Below are 16,299 nucleotides of genomic sequence, written 5' to 3'. Positions count from 1 at the left end.
AATGGATTTAAATGGTTTTCCCAGCTTGGTGAGTTGGCTTCAAGTCTGTTCCACTACATTTGTGCTCCACTGACTGACTTTGCTGTGCTGATAGGCGTTGCCACCGATGGCACTTTCTAGAGCCTCTTTCACAACGTTGCTCACTTCATCGACAACAAAAGTAGTCTCTTCCGCAGCCTGGTGGCCTTCCATCTTTCCCCGATTTCTCTTGACTACTGACGACAGGACGAAACTCAGTGCTGGGTGGAACACGCACTCGGGCTCTGCCTGAGCCATACGACGGGCTTGCTGCCAGGTACAGAGAGGAGACTGTGCCCTGCAGCAACTTCCAGTCTCATGGAAGAAGCCATCAAGCACTCGAGTGACTGGAGTAAGGTGGATGGGCTGAGAACCAGAACAGTACTGGAAGGAGCACACAGAGGTCAGAGGAGCCCAGAAGGACAAGTACTCTGGGCTGACGCTGTCGATGTCAAACACTGAGTGGCTCTGAAGAAGCAGAAGTTGTCAGCAAGGGGTTGGTGAAAAGTGGGGCATGTTTATGCCTTCCTTCCTCTCTCTCTTTCTTTCTCTCTCTTGTGTATATATATTTTTTGTTAATCCTCACCAGAGGATATTTTTTTTTCATTGATTTTTGAGAGAGTGGAAGGGAGGGAGGGGAGAGAGACAGAGAGACATCCATGTGAGAGAGACACATAGATTAGTTGCCTCCCAAATGCACCCAACTGGGGCTGGGGATCGAACCTGCAACCCAGGTACATGCCCTTGACTAGGAATCGAACTCGCGACCCTTCAGTGTGTGGAATGATGCTCTAACCACCGAGCAACGCTGGCCAGGGCTGCTTTCTATTATTTTTAAACAGCTTGGCTGATATATAATTCATATACCATACAATTCACCCAGTTAACGTGTAAAATTCCGTGGGTTTATTGACTTCTTTCATAATGTCAATAGCTCAGATAACAGCTTAGCTACCTGGAGGGTAGGTTCTTAGAGTGATCTTTGGCAGCCCAACCCACCTCTAATTGCTAGGTTGTTCCTTGTTTGGGGAATGACTAATTTAGAATATTCCTGCTGAAATGTGACTTTCCCTTTGCAGAGGGAGTTGAAAAGGAACAGAGCAGACCGCTCAGCATAGAGCAGCCTGCACCTGGGGGCAGATCCCTTCAGGTGCAAATTGGGTACCTTCTGAATTCAACTACTCAGAGATTCTTTTAATTTAAAAAAGAACCATTCTTTTTCATGAACCCCATTCATATGCTATTTACTGAAGGATTATCAAGGGGTTTATTGCTACAACCCCAGATTCATTTATCCATTCAGCCACCTATTTGGAGAGTCTCCGTTGCTCTGTGCACCATGCTCAGTGTGACAAGGCATAAAAATGAAACGAACAGGAATCTTGTACCTTGGACCTTTGGGATAGGAAATCACAAATCTAAATAACGTTGGAAGTCTGTTCCAAGGCAGAAAATGATTAGGCTCAGGAGGCAGAGACCGAGAAAGAGCAATGTGCGAGTTAGTTTGGAAAAATGTAGCTGAAAAACAGTGCGAGGGGCCTTATCAGGCTCCTTTTCCTTGGCCAATGTATGTGGGGCGCAGCTGGCCCCTGAGCATCCCGAGGAACCAGACCTTCCATTGCCTGGGGCAGCCCTGGGCTCTCCAAACCACAGGAAAGGCTTTTGCCCAGCTTTGAGTGCATTTTCTGAGAATTCCTGAAGTTTAACAACTTTCTTCTTTCTGGACTTTCACCCTACATCCTTCTTTGTCACTCACCTACAGCAACTCATCAAGCCTTCTCCTCACTCTTTTCTAGCTGACAGGTTGTTTTTACTCACCCAGGCCCTAGATCGACTTTTCCCCTGTAAATGTCGGTGCTCCTCTCTTCAGCATAAAACCATGAAAACCTTTCTCCAGCTATCCACCTCCTCCCAGCCTGTTCCCCGTGCAGCTGAGTGAGCGACACAAGTCAGCTCCCTTGGTGTGTATTCCACCTGTTCTTGGAAAGGTCTGCTCCTCTCTCACCTTCTGCTTGGTCATGTCCAGGAGCCCCACAGAGTATCTGTCGCAGTTGAGGAAGGCTCGGACTGTGTACAGCGCTTTGTGGAACTGTCTTTCGATGTCCGTAAGCTCTTCAAAGACTTTGCTCCCAGACCACAGCAGTATCTGAAGAAACACCAAAACATAGCCCAAGTGTTCGAGGCCCAGAGCAGTAGCTCTCTGAACGAGAGAATAACAGCAAGTCTGCCACGTTCTCCAGAGCTGATCTCATTTAACCCTCACGGTAACGCTGGGACAGAGACAAGACAGTTCTCTTCATGTTATAGACAGAGAAACTGAGGTTCAGGGAGGTGAAATACCTGGCCAGCTAACAACTCTTTCCACTTCTTCTGTCTCATAGGTTGTCAAACTGAATAAGAATAACAAACACTAACTGAGCACAAGGGCCCGACATACATCGTCTCATTTACTATGCAAACATCTTTTGAGGGTGGACTGAAGCTTGGAGGGAATGAATGATTTGCTCAGGGTCTCAGAGCTCATAAGTGGCTTAGGAGGGATTCAAATCCAAGCAGTCTGACGTGAAAACGTGTGCATATAATCATTCTGGAATGGAGCTTTATAAACATCCACTACCTCATAACACCAGGAGTGTTGGGCAGAGTGCGTGATGGTTCTCAAGCACGTTCATTACCACCTGCCTTTCCAGCCTGATCACAGCAATACTTCAGTAAAAAAAGAAGAAAACGTGTCCCGTCCATTCCCTTGAGTCAAACCCCTTACCTGGCCACGCCGAGTCTCACAGTTGTGCAGGTAACTCAGGTGGAACACCTTCATAATCAGATTTGCAAAATTGAGGTACTTGAGAAGAATCTGAAAATCAAAGAGCATGCGGGGGAAATAGATGAGAAGGAGAAATCCCTCCTCTGGCCACTTCCCTCGTTAGCAAATGCCTGAATATTTTAAAAGCTTCATCAGCCCTGGCCGGTTTGGCTCAGCGGTTGGAGCATCGGCCTGCGGTCCTGAGAGACCTGGGTTCGGTTCCCGCTGGGGGCGCGTACCTCGGTTGCAATTTGTCCCCGGCCCTGGTCGGTCGTGCGGGTGGCAGCCACTCGATGTGTTCCTTTCGCATCGATGTTTTTCTCTCTCTCTCTGTTCCTCTCTCTCCCTCCCATTCTGCCTGAACAAAAAAGTGGGAAAGTGTCCTCGGGTGAGGATAAAAAATAAAATAAAATAAAAGCTTCATCAGAGGCAATTTGAGCGGATGGGCCGTGGAATGCTGCCTCATAGCATGTTGCATTATAAGAGTATAAAACTCACAGAATGGAGAATGGCAATGTTGATAGGAATGTATTCATGAAAAACAGATACTGTTTATTGAGTTTGTAGTTCCTGGGATAACTCATTTTTATGTTATCTTAACTGATCACGGCAAGTACCCCCAAGAACTGAAGACTGTAAAATAATCCCTAAAAGGTCTGAGCCGGCGGGAGATCACATCCACAACAGAAGGCCAATGTAGAGCAAAATGGCTTTATTGCATGTGCCTGGGTGCAGGCAGGCTGAGCCGAAAAGGGTTCAGCTTGAATAACAGTTGGGGTGTAGGTTATATACTCTACTTCTAGCTTCCGGCAGTTCCTGCTGAGGTACTCTGCCTGGCCCACTGTCCACTTTGCGGTTGGACTGGTCTGGTATCTCGTCCTGCATCTGCTGGGTGATCTATTGCCTTACAGATAATCCAGATAGTCCATATTCAACAGAAGGTTGAGCAAAGGTCATGCAAGCAACACAATTTTTCAGTTTCCGCTTTTTGCAAGCTTTTACCTTTACCCCTTAAAAAATTACTAATCCTTTTGATCCCCATTTTAAAACTGTGTTAAAGCCCAGAAATCAGACACCCAGGTAGGGGGAGCCTCACGTCGTTTTTTTCTTACAAAAAATAAGAACAACCAAAACACAGAGTTTCAGACAAATTAAGTAACTTGCCCAATTCAAACAGCTAGATATTAGCAGAGCCAGAACAATCATCCCTGCATTCCTGGCTCCAAAGCCCAAAGTCTTAACCATTATCCTGTCCTGCCTCTCTCAGAGAGCACTGGACTAACTGCTTTGTCTTACGGATGGGGGAACCGAGGCCGAGCCGAAGAGCAAGGGTCAGAAGCCTTCGTGAGCGGGGAGAATGGGCTGGCACAGCCACCCCAGCAGTTCTTACCTCTTCATCTCTCTTGGTGAAGTGGGGTCCATCCACTTTATTAACAGCCATGATTATGGCCACCACGTCCTTCCCATTCATTATGGGGGAAGCCAAGATGTTCTTAGTCTGATACTCTGTGAGGGTGTCCACGAAGTCACAGAAATGTTCATCCTGAAAGAAGGCAGAGAGACCAGCGTGGGTGGGCAGATGAAGAGCAAGGATAATATAACACTCCAGAGCCCCAGGTGCCCATGGTAGGGGTGGGGGGAGGGGCTTGCTAGGCTCTGTTGACAAGAGAATAACGAGAAAACACATGGGAACCCTGGGATGGGGGCAAGAGGGGTTGATTTTGCCTGGGGAAGGGGGTTTAGGGAAGGCTCTCTTGTGGTGAGGACAGTTAAGCCCCAAACAGAAACTTGAATGAGGAAAAGACCTTCATTAGTATAATAATCACAATTGCTAGCAGGCATTGTCCCTCCGGGTAACCTACAAGAGGCGAGAGGCGGACCATTAGTGCCCTATCTTACAGAAGGGAAAACCGAAACTCTGTTTTCTTGACTTATTACGTGTGTGTGTGAGTGTGTGACTCTAAAACCTGCCCTCTGTTCTGCTGCCTTTTGGAAAAACCTTTGGTAAGGTTAGAGCTGGGTCTAGGTCACTGAATAAAAGAATGTAGTACTTTTAGCTTTTTTAACAATCCAGTTCTAACACCACACAGCCAGTCCAATGGATACCCCCATTCTACAAATCTTTTTTTTTTTTTTAAATCATCCTCACTAGAGGACATTTTTCCATTCTTTGTTCAGATAGAGTGGGAGGGAGAGAGAGGAACAGAGAGAGAGAGAAACATCGATGTGAAAGGGACACATCGAGTGGTCGTCACCCGCACAACCAACCAGGGCCGGGGACAAACTGCAACCAAGGTACATGCCCTTAGCGGGAACCGAACCCGGGTCTCTCCGGACCGCAGGCCGATGCTCTAACCGCTGAGCCAAACCGGCCAGGGCTCTTTTTTTTTTTCTTTATTGAGTTTAGAGAGAGAGGAAGGGAGTGGGAGAAAGAGACAGAAACATCAAAGAGAGAGAACATTGATTGGCCACCTCCTGCATGCCCCCCACTGGGGACTGAGCCCGAAACTTGGGCAGGTGCTCTGACCGGGAATGGAACCAGGACCTCTCAGTCCATGGGACGACACTCAACCCACTGAGCCAAACGGCTGGGCCCATTCCACATATCTTAAGGAGGCCTTATGCTAAACACTGGGGATGCAGGGGAGACTAAATTTCAGGCAAGTTGATTGGTGAATCAATAGTAGTAATACAGGACGTAGTGGATGGCTCAAGGCGGTTAGAATACAGAAGAGCACACCCCGCTACCCCACCCCTAAAGCAGCCTAGGAGACCAGTACGGGGCAGAGCGGTCTGTGTGGTCAGAAAGAGAAGACAGATCCTTCATTAGTACCTTAAATCCAAATCCACCTTTGTTTCCTGGTAACACTGTAGGGTTTAACAACTGTTAGCGTTGCTTGGGACACATGCCAGCCCAGACATACACGTTCATGCTGTTCTGAGAATACAAAGGTATTTCACAGAGCCAATTCAGAGAGTTTTGCAAATAATGAGTGTGCAGAATCTGGTCCACAATTCAGAAATTTGGAGTGAGATGCTGCGCATCGTTGGATTTCTTCCAGGTGGAGTGGGATTAAGTACACTGGCAAGGGCATTGTTGTCAACGAAGCGGTCTCAAACCAGGTGAAGGGTAAAAGGAATTAAGAGAAGCCTGTCATGCTGTACTTGAATTAGCGCTGGCAGACTGAACAAAATCTCTAAAGACGTATTAGCTACAGAGTGTTTTCCACGTCATTCTCCAAGGACACGGAGGAATCCCTGAACCCTGGTTTCTGGGGGCATGCTCAGATTCATTTCATGAGGTCAGTTCAGTCTTGCAATATTCACTTCACCTCCACCAGGGAAAGCAATGTCTGGTCCTCACCTGTCTCGGAGGCAGATGCTACTAAATCCACCAGAGCCCTCTTTCCCTCTAAGCTCCTGGCCCTGGAACTCCCCTCACAAATACACAGCTACCAGTTGGCTGGCATTTGCACAATCGTTGTCATCCTTACATGTTCAGCATGTAAAGTGTTCTAGACCGTGTGACAGAACCTCAGATTATCAGAGGCAGAAAGGGCCTTAGAAGCCATTTAGCTCAGACTGTTTATTTTATTTTAATTTTTTTCCCTTTTATTGATTTTAGTGAGAGAGGAAGGGAGAGGGAGAGAGAGAAACATTGATGAGCTAGAACATCGACTGGCCGCCTCCTGCATGCCCCCCACTGGGGATTTGGCCCACAACCCGGGCATGTGTCCTACCAGGAATCGAACTGGCGACCTCTTGGTGCACGGGTCAACGCTCAACAACTGAGCCACACCAGCCAGGCCAGACTGTTTGTTTTAAAGCCCAGGAATCAGACACCCAGGTAGGGAAAGCCCCAAGTCTTCACTGGTTCAGTCAACACGAACAGAGCACCTTCTGTTAGTACGGCAGGTCCTGTTCTAGGCCCTGGGGCTACAGCCGTGAACAAGACGGGTAGTCTTCTTTCCCTGCTGAAATGGGAAAGGCAGACAAATGGGGCAGACAGACAAAAAATGGGCAAACAACTAAGCATTCTTGTAACTGCTTTGAGGGCGAAGAAGTAGGTGATGCTGTAGAAGTGATGGCAGGCTGAAGCCACTCGAGATCGTAAAGGTGGTCAGGGAGGCTTCTCCGAAGAGGCAGTTCTGAGAACGAGGAATCACAGGAGCCAGGCAAGTGAAGCATTTTGCAAGCAGGAAGCAAAGGCTGGGGCGTGGCAATGATGGGAGAGACAGAAAGACCGGTATGGCTGAAGCACGGGGGTGGGGGGTGGGGGGGTGAAGGTGGCATGGGCAGGGCCTATCTAGCAGGGTCTTGGAGGCCACTGTACAGGTTTTAGGTCTTATTCTAATGTAATGCAACACCGCTGCTTATTCCCAGCTTCCTCAATTCCTATTTTCTTTAAAAAAATTTTTTTTTCTTCATTGATTTTTAGAGAGAGAGGAAGGGAAAGGGAGAAAGAGATGGAAACATCAATGAGAGAGAACACTGATTGGCCGCCTCCTGCATGCTCCCCACTGGGGACTGGCCCACAACCTGGGCATGGGCCCAGACCGGGATTCGAACTGGCGACCTCTTGGTGCGTGGGTCGACGCTCAACCACTGAGCCACACAGCTGGGCTTCAATTCCTGTTTTCAAACATTCATAGTGCCAAGTTTCATTGTGTCTTATGATGAGATCCAATATTGAATAATAATGATGTACTAGGTCCAGAGCCAGATAACTTACATATACCGTCTCATTAGCTCTCACATCCACTTGTCACCTAGAACTGTCACTTTCCCTGTTCTCGAGATGGCTCCCTTGCTGGCAAGTGGTGTAGCCACTTCATTCATTCATTGATACACTGATTGATTCATTCATATTTACTGAGCGCTGGCTCGGCAAGAGGCATTGGATACGCTGAGACTAGTAAAAAAAAAGAGGTTGTCTTCATGGGGGTCTCACATGAACCCACAATTTAAACCGTAATGTAGGGTGCCCCCACGGGATGCATGGTACCCTGAAGCCCCAGGGAGGGAGAGACTTGTTCCCCGAGTGACTTCAGGGGCCAATCAGTACATTGTCAGTAGCTGAAACCTCTCGAGGCCTCAGTTTCCTCTTTGGTAAAAATGGAGAACCAGGTTCTCCTTGAAGTTTCCTTCTGAGCTAGAGTGCAGGGCTCCCAGTCTCATAGGAGGAGAGCAGAAAAGCAGGACCAGAGGTGTAGGGGTCTTTGAAATGAGTCCTCTGGCGTTTGGACTTCGTGTCTAGGAAAAATTCAGTTTTCCTTGACTCTCACATTGCTACCACAGTCCTGATGCCACTGTGCCACCTGATGTGTGGGCGTTTTCTCTGACACCGACCAGTTCTATGACACCAGCTGAGTGGCCTACCATTCAGCGCAGTTCCGACACTATCTACCTGGACCTTGGCGTCAGATCCCACAAGTCGAGGGTTCAGGCCCATAAGACTACTCCCCACTTCAGACCCCAATAGCAAGTCCCAGGTTGTCACCTGCGCTTCTGACTGACCAGCTGTACTGGAGTTCCCACAACCCCCTTCTTAGGTTGGATAATTTGCTAGAACAGCTCACAAAACACAGGGAAGCACTTACTTAAGTGTACAGGTTTATTCTAGAATAAAGGATCCAGATGAACAGGCACATGAAAAGATCTTAGGGCAAGGTCTGGGAGGGTCCTGAGCACAGAAGCATCTGTCCCCATGAACTTGGGGAGGGCCACACTTCTGGCATGTGGACATATGTGTTCGCCAACTCAGAAGCTTTCTGCACCTAGTACTTTTGGGATTTTTATGGAGGTCTCGGTATGTAGGCAGAATTGATTATACTCATTTCCAGCCCTTCTCCCCTTTCTGGAAAATGGGGGGATGAGGTGAGGATGAAAGCATCTAATTCAAGCATCTAATCATGGCCTGGTCTTTCTGGTGACCAGCCCCCGTCCTGGAGCCCACAAAGAATTGCCTCATTAGAAAAAAAGCACACCCAGCACCCTGGAAATTCCAAGGGATGTAGGAGCTCTGTGTCAGATGCTCCTGTCACTCAGGGAATGACAAAGGTCTTGGGAGCTCTGTGTCAGGAACTGAGAGAAATGCCACATATAGCCTTCTGATTATAAAGCACAATGTCACAGTCAACTCGGAAAGGGCCATCATTGGTTCATTCACTCCATAAATGACTGAGTACCCATCTTGTCCCAGGCTCTGGACTAGATGCCAAAAACCAGTGGTAAATAAGACAAGAAGAGACAGTTTTCATGCTTTCCCAATAGGAGAAAGGGTGAAGAAATTAATATGTGCCCTGGCCACTGTGGCTCCGTTGGTTAGGCGTTGTCCCATGCACCAAAAGGCTGCTGGTTTGATTTCCAGTCGCGGTACATGCCCAGGATGTGGGCTCGATCCCTACTCTCTCATCATTGTTTCTTTCTCATCGATGTTTCTCTTTCTCTCCCTCTCCCTTCCTCTTTCTATAAAAATCAATAAAAATATCTATTTTTTTTTTTAAAAAGAAAGAGATACATTTCTCTCAGGGTTCAGATGGTCACTGTCCTGGCAGAAAATGAAATTTGGTAAATACCAATCGTTTGGGGAAAAAAAAGAATTCATGTGCAAACTAATATTGAATGGCAAGGAGGTTTGCCACATTTGGCAGCTAGACACGGGATAGTAATATTTAAATTTCAGGTAAATAAGTACCTGGTAGTATAAGTATGTCCTAAATATTGCACAGGACATACTTGTACTGAAATACTATTCTTTGTTTATGTTATAAATTAAACTGGGCATCCTATATCTTATCTGGCAACTGTGGTGGCACGCCTTCCTGGGAAGATGCCAAGGATGAGCAGGGATATGCCAGAGCACGAGGAACTACATCACAAACCCGGGAAACGTCTCCATTCATGGCTTCACATTTCACAAATGCCGTGATTGCAACCATTTCCCAGGTTGGTTTTTTTTTTTTTAATCCTCACCCAAGGACATTTTTCCATTTTTTTGTTCAGATAGAGTGGGAGGGAGAGATAGAGAAACAGTGACGTGAAAGGGACACATCGAGTGGCTGCCACCCGCACAACCAACCAGGGCCAGGGACAAACTGCAACCGAGGTACGTGCCCTTAGCGGGAACTGAACCCGGGTCTCTCTGGACCGCAGGCCAACGCTCTAACCGCTGAGCCAAACCGGCCAGGGCCATTTCCCAGCCTTTTGAGGACACTGAGGCTCAGAGTATCACTTGGAAATGGTTTAGGGACAACCCAGAGCCCAGTCTGTACCATCTTCTTCCTCCTTCTTCACCCAATCCCAGTCACGGTTAGGGTCCCACATAGAGTCAGATTTCTCAAGAAGGAGCAACAGGAGACGCAGACACATGCCCACGCCAAGGACACAAGGATTGTGGACTGACTTTACCCCCAGGCCTGCGTCACCAGCCGGAGAGGCTGCCCAAGGCTGAAAAACTTCCAGAGAAACACAGGTATCACCTCCGGAGTGAACCCTGGGGTTGATCAGGAAACGACAGGCTGTCTCTTAGCACCGGGCTCAGCAAACCCTCAGACTGGGATCTTTGAAATCAGAGAACTTTCCTAAATCTTCAGTCCTGCAACACCAGGGTCCAGAGAGGCTTTCGGCTCCTCTGTTCTGTTTTCCCCACGAATAGCATCAAAGTTGAAAACTCCAGTAGGGCACGGCTGGATTCTCCTCCAATCCCGTGCAGACCTGGGATGGCATCCATCCCAACAGCAACAAAGCAGTAATAACAGTCACAAGAAGCAGGAGCTGCCAGTCTAAGCACATTGTGCCCAGAATCCCACTAGATGAGACATAGTCCTGTTTACTCCTACACCAGCATTGTGAAGTAGGTATTCTCACTCCATTTTATAAATTAGGATGCGAGCCCAGACAAGCTACATAATTTGCCAAGGCTATAGTCTGGGAACGTGACTGAGTCATGATTCACACCCAGGTCTGACCTCAAATCTCAACATCTTAACTTTCTACCGTACGATTTGAAGCGACTTCGGTAAACAGCACCCAGGCCAAGGCCGTCGTCTTATAGATAAGGAGGTCCTGATGTAAAGGAGTAGAGCAATGAAGAGTGTGGACACGATCCAGAGTGCCTGGGTTCAAATCCCCACGCTGCCACTTTTTATCAGCATGTCTCTGAGCAAATTACTTAGCTAACCTTTCTGGGTTTCAGTTTCATCATCTGTGAAACAGATATAATCAGAGTATGTCGTAAGACTGCGACAGTCCATGCTGGCTACAATGAAAGTCTAGAGAGACTTGAAGGGAGAACCCACTGCAGTGCAGTTCTCGGTGAGTCCCCAGGAAAGCGCCGTGGATGCAGAACTGTTAGCACTAGCTCTGGCTGTCCAAGGGCAGATGAGGGAGAGAGGAATCCCACGGGCGGTCCAGCCCGGTGTGTTTCACAGAAAACAATTTCCCACACAGGCCCAAGTTTGTGCTGCTTATCTTGCCAAGGAACCCAAGTCAAAAAGATGACGCGGTTGAATTCTGCACCTGTGGGTGTGAAGTCCTGGCTCTGCCCTGACTCCTTAGTGAGGTTGCTCAAGCCCCTTCTCAACTCTCCTAGCTTCAGGCTTCTCCTTCATTAAATAAAGTCAGTTGGATGAGCTGATCTCTGAAGGCCCCTCCCTGCCCTCCTTTTAACCTTTAAATCCTTCATTTGAAATAAGGTCCAAGGTCAGGGGAACACAAGACACAAATATCCAGGCTGGATCTTGGAAATGACCAAACACAGGCTCCTGTCTGGCCAGTACAGCAATAAATGAGACCTACATGGGCCTTGCCATCACGGGGCAGAGATTCTTTTGGGTGAGACAGGTGTAAAAGGAATTAGAGTTGACCCTTGAACAACACAGGTTTGAATGGCATGGGTCCACTTATACATGGATTTTCAGAACCCATGCAGTTCAAACCGTATTGTCCAAGGTTCAGCAGTATGGCATAACTACGTGTCTGTGAGCCTTTTGTGCCAAGTGTTTACTGAGCACCTGCTTTGTGCCAGACATTTGCTAGATTCTGGGTCCCCTGGTAGACTAGAGAATAGGTCCCTGGCCTCAGGCTTATTGTGAGAGCCTGTGATAGGAAGGAGATTGTACCAGAAGGATCTGGGACAGCCTCCATGAGGAAATGACCTTTAAGCTGAAATCTGAAGGAACAGAAGGAGTTGGCCCTGGCAGAGGGTTATGGGGAGAACTTCATTTAAGGGATTTGCCTCAGAAGATCAAAGAGGTCTGCCTGTAGAATCCCACAGAACACTGGACTCTTAGAAGAAAGAGCCAAGGGCCCAACCAGGTGATCAATGTTAACATTCCCAGTAATGGGACAGACTGCGTCCTGTGTCTCCTGATGTAATGCACAAAGAAAAACACCTCTGTGATATCCTGCCAGAAACGCAGCACCCGAATCTAATCATGAAGACACGCCAGATAAGCCCAAATGGAGGGACATTTCTGTAAAATATTTGACCGGTACCCTAAAAAAATCCACATCGTGGAAAACAAAGACCGACTGAGGAACTCTTGTAGATGCGAGGAGACTCAAGAGACAGGGCTCTAGGGTCCAATGAAGACAATTGGCAAAACGGAACACGGGCTGTCTGTTAGATAGTAGTATTGCATCAATGCTCCATTTCCTGAATTTGATCGCTGTACTGTGGATACGTAAGATCTTCCTTGTTCTGAAAATACACAGCAAAGGGTGTAGGACTAAAAGGGCATGTTGTCTGCGGTTGACTCCCGAACGGATCAGAAAAAAATGGAGACATAAAGCCAATGTGAACAATTGAGAATTTAGATGGACGATACACAGATCTTTGTACTATTTTTTAAACTCAACTGTTAAGTTTTTCCCCCTGCCAAATAAAAAGTCATAAATAAATAAAGAGAAGGACCAACTTATCACAGCCCAGTCTTGGTGGCCAGCAGCTCCCCACCCTACTGATACCCCAGAACCCAAGGACTAATCCCTCCCTGCCCTCCCTCCTAGGGGGAAGATGGTACCTCTTCTGTGCTGGGGACGTTGACGAGCTTTTTAGAGTGTGCGACGTGGCCCACCACGCCCATGTCCAGGGGGAACACTATCTCCGAGTCGGGCATCACCAGACACTCCTCCAGGGCAGCGTCTTTGTGGACGTTGAAGAGCCGGGTGGCCAGCTCTGCAATGCCGTTTCGGGCCCTGTACATGAACAGGCTCATGCGGTCTGCCTGCAGGAGGAAGCACAGCTTCTTCATGACATTGAAGATGCATTTCTCAGTCTGCAGGTTCTCCTGAAAGTCCCGCAGGAGGTCGAAGATGACTTCACTCTCCTCCACGCTGCTCAGCGGGTGGTACTCGCTGAAGTCCACGGCTGCCTCCTTGGCCCCCAGCAGGTCTGAGATGACCTTGGCTCGGTAGCGGAGGTTGTAGTACTGTTTGGCGAAGCTGACATTCGAGTCCAGGAACTTCTCCACCTCCTCTGCCGTCACCTCACCCATGGCTGGGAAGTTCGACGGTTACTTCCGTGGAGGGGCTGAGACTGGCCTTCTGAGGACAGTTTTGCCGGCTGTGGCAATCCTGCGTCAGGATGCGTTCTGCTCCACCTGGACTTCTCTGGGTCTTTGTAACTCTCAGATATGGCTGCGGAGGGCGGGGAGTGAGCTCGGGAGATTAAATCTTTAATATTCCCCAAGAACAAGGATTATGAGGATCAGAGTGATCCAGATGCTACTGGGCCCCAGATGGGAGAAGGTGAGAGTTATTTTTTCACCTTGGTTCATTAATAACTGAGAAGAGATTTCTGCACAGAGCAGGAAGTAAGTTCAAGTTAAAAAACAAACAAACACAAAACACTGAAGTGGAGGCTGCAAATGCTGGCTCAGGGACCACCCACTGCTGTAGATGTGTTTTCTCTGCCCTGTGTGGTGTTTTCCAACAGCTGACCTAGAATCCTACATCTACTGCTGAGATTCGTCTGGCTTCTCTTGGAGAATCGGAAGATCTGAAAACTGGGTTCTCTTTCCTTCGAGGCAGGAACGATTAGAACTCAAGGGACTGCCCACCCAGCTCCCATCCCCTGGCCCCTCACCACACCCTCTGCACCCCCTCCCCCAGGACCTCCCCAATTTGCGGTGCTCACCACTCAGCCGGCTTCTCTCGTGTACACTGGGGGTCTGGCACCTGTGGGCCCCGACCTCACAATCCCAGCATCAAAGTCTTTCCCCGCTTTAGATTCCAAAGATTCTCTCATTTTAGAATTCGGAGGGCCCTCATAAATGCAACAGCTTTCATAGTTTTTCTTTAATTATGAATTACACATTCACTGTAGAAAATAAGCAGACCATTAGTAACTCATAATCCTGCTACTCAGAGGTCATCTCTAGCTAACATTTTAGTTTTTTGGTTGTTTTTTTTTATCCTCACCCGAGGACATTTTTCCATTTTTTGTTCAGATAGAGTGGGAGGGAGGGAGAGGAAGAGGGAGAAAGAGAGAGAAACATCTCGACGTGAAGGGACACATTGAGTGGCTGCCACCCGCACGACCAACCAGGGTCGGGGACAAACTGCAACCAAGGTACGCACCCTTAGCGGGAACCGAACCCCGGTCTCTCCGGACTGCAGGCTGACGCTCTAACCGCTGAGCCAAACTGGCCAGGGCGCTAACATTTTAGTTTCTATTGTTCCGTAGAGGCCTCACTTGATTTAAAAATGTATCAAACCCCCACACCCCGTCTTGCTCTTGGAACTTTAATGTGCTTTTTGGGCATAGTCTCTACCTTTTTTGGCTTGTTGGTCAGAAAGGCACACAATAGTCTAGATGTTATTAGCTCCAAATTTACTGAAGTGTCCCCCCAACACACTAGGGGAGGACACTTTCTTTGTAGGTAAACCCTACTTGAGCCACCCTGAATATATCCGCTAGAGCCCAGCACGGCTACATTGTAAACACTGAGGAATGCAGGATTATAGACTGGCTGGCACGTTAACCTTGTAAATGGGCTTGAACGGAAAGTGATTGCTTCCTTTGCTGCAGAGCATAATGAATCCTTAGGGTACTGCACCCATTCAGCACTATGTACACAGGTGACCCCTGGGCTGGACAGGCCGTGTAGCAACCTGAACTTCTGCAAACACTCCCACCGTAACCCACGCGAGCCCTCTGTCCAGAATGCTCTTCCCCAGCTCTTCATACACCTCTCCTCCTCAGCCCTAAGGTCTCAAGGTCTCAGCTCATGCGCGTCATCCCCAGCTGTCTTATCCCAAGTAGCTCCCGACTGCTACCATCCCCAGTTCCTGCCTGAGATGCCATCCTATTCATTTCCTCTATTGCATTTGTTACTATTAGAAATCGTCTTGTTTGTTCTTTGTTTCCTTATTAGTGTATGTCTTCACCTTTATACCGTGAGTTCCGTGAGTGCCGGGCTGATTCCCCAGGCCTTGCAGTGCTGCCTGGCACCTCCCTGGTGCTCAGTAAATTTTTTCTATTAATTATAAGTCTATGATGGTTAATTTTATGTGCCAACTTAATTGGGCTAAGGGATACCCAGAGGGCCACCAACCAATCCACTGAGGGCCCGAACAGACCAAAAAGGTGGAGGAAGGGTGAATTTGCGCTCTGCTGGAGCTGGGACATTCATCCGCTCCCGCCCTGGGCACTGGCACTCCTGGTTCTCGGACTCAGACCAGGACTCACACCACTGGCCCTGCAGGTTCCCAGCCTTTCCTTCAGACTCAGGCTAAATGGCTTTCCTGGTTCTCCAGCTTGCAGAGGGCAGATTGTGGGATTTCCTCGGCCTTTGTATCTGTGTGAGCCAGTTCTCTGTAGAACCCTAACTAATACAGAGTCCTATATATTCTTTTTTTTTTAAATCCTCACCCGAGGACATTTTTTTTTTTTTGCATTTTATCTTCAGATAGAGCAGGAGAGAGAGAGGGAGGAAGAGAGAGAGAGAACCATTGACGTTAGAGAGACACATCAAGTGGCCGCCACCCACACAACCCCATCGGGGCCAGGGCCAAACTGCAACCGAGGTACGTGCCCTTAGTGGGGACCGAACCCCGGTCTCTCTAGTCTGCGTGCTGACACTCTAACCGCTGAGCCAAACTGGCCAGGGCGAGTCCTACATATTCTTGATTAAAATTAGAAGACACAAAGGAAAAAATTAAAATCAAACATAATCCCAGATTTTACCATTGCCAATACTTTTTGTATATTTAAATATTTTCCTGAAGAATATATATAAATGCATATATAAATATATATATGTTCAACCTTGACACTATTGACATTTGGAGCCGGATAATTCTTTGTTATGGGATGTCGTCTTGTACATTGTAGGATTTTAGCAGCACCCCTGGTATCTACCCACTAGATGCCAGGAGCACCCTCCCTCAAGTTGTGACAACCAAAAATGTCTCCAGACATTTCCAAATGTCTCCTGGAAGCAAACTCATCCAGGTTGAGAACAACTGCTCTA

General features: G+C 48.0%; 1 protein-coding gene across 1 annotated transcript in view; it reads right to left on the bottom strand.

The window, feature by feature from the left end:
- PDE6A (phosphodiesterase 6A) overlaps window positions 1-13,461 on the bottom strand; it is a 56,148-nt gene extending 42,687 nt beyond the window's left edge. The window contains exons 1-4 of the mRNA XM_036239923.1: window positions 12,847-13,461; window positions 4,212-4,364; window positions 2,783-2,872; window positions 2,024-2,164 (exon numbers count right to left, since the gene is read on the bottom strand). Coding sequence (XP_036095816.1) covers window positions 2,024-2,164; window positions 2,783-2,872; window positions 4,212-4,364; window positions 12,847-13,320 — 858 coding nt within the window. The 5' untranslated portion in view covers window positions 13,321-13,461. The remainder of the gene's footprint in view (window positions 1-2,023; window positions 2,165-2,782; window positions 2,873-4,211; window positions 4,365-12,846) is intronic.
- Window positions 13,462-16,299: the final 2,838 nt, after the last annotated feature.

Source organism: Molossus molossus, unplaced genomic scaffold, assembly GCF_014108415.1.
Source record: "Molossus molossus isolate mMolMol1 unplaced genomic scaffold, mMolMol1.p scaffold_m16_p_4, whole genome shotgun sequence".
NCBI lineage: Eukaryota > Metazoa > Chordata > Mammalia > Chiroptera > Molossidae > Molossus > Molossus molossus.
This window is presented reverse-complemented; position numbering and strand designations above follow the sequence as displayed.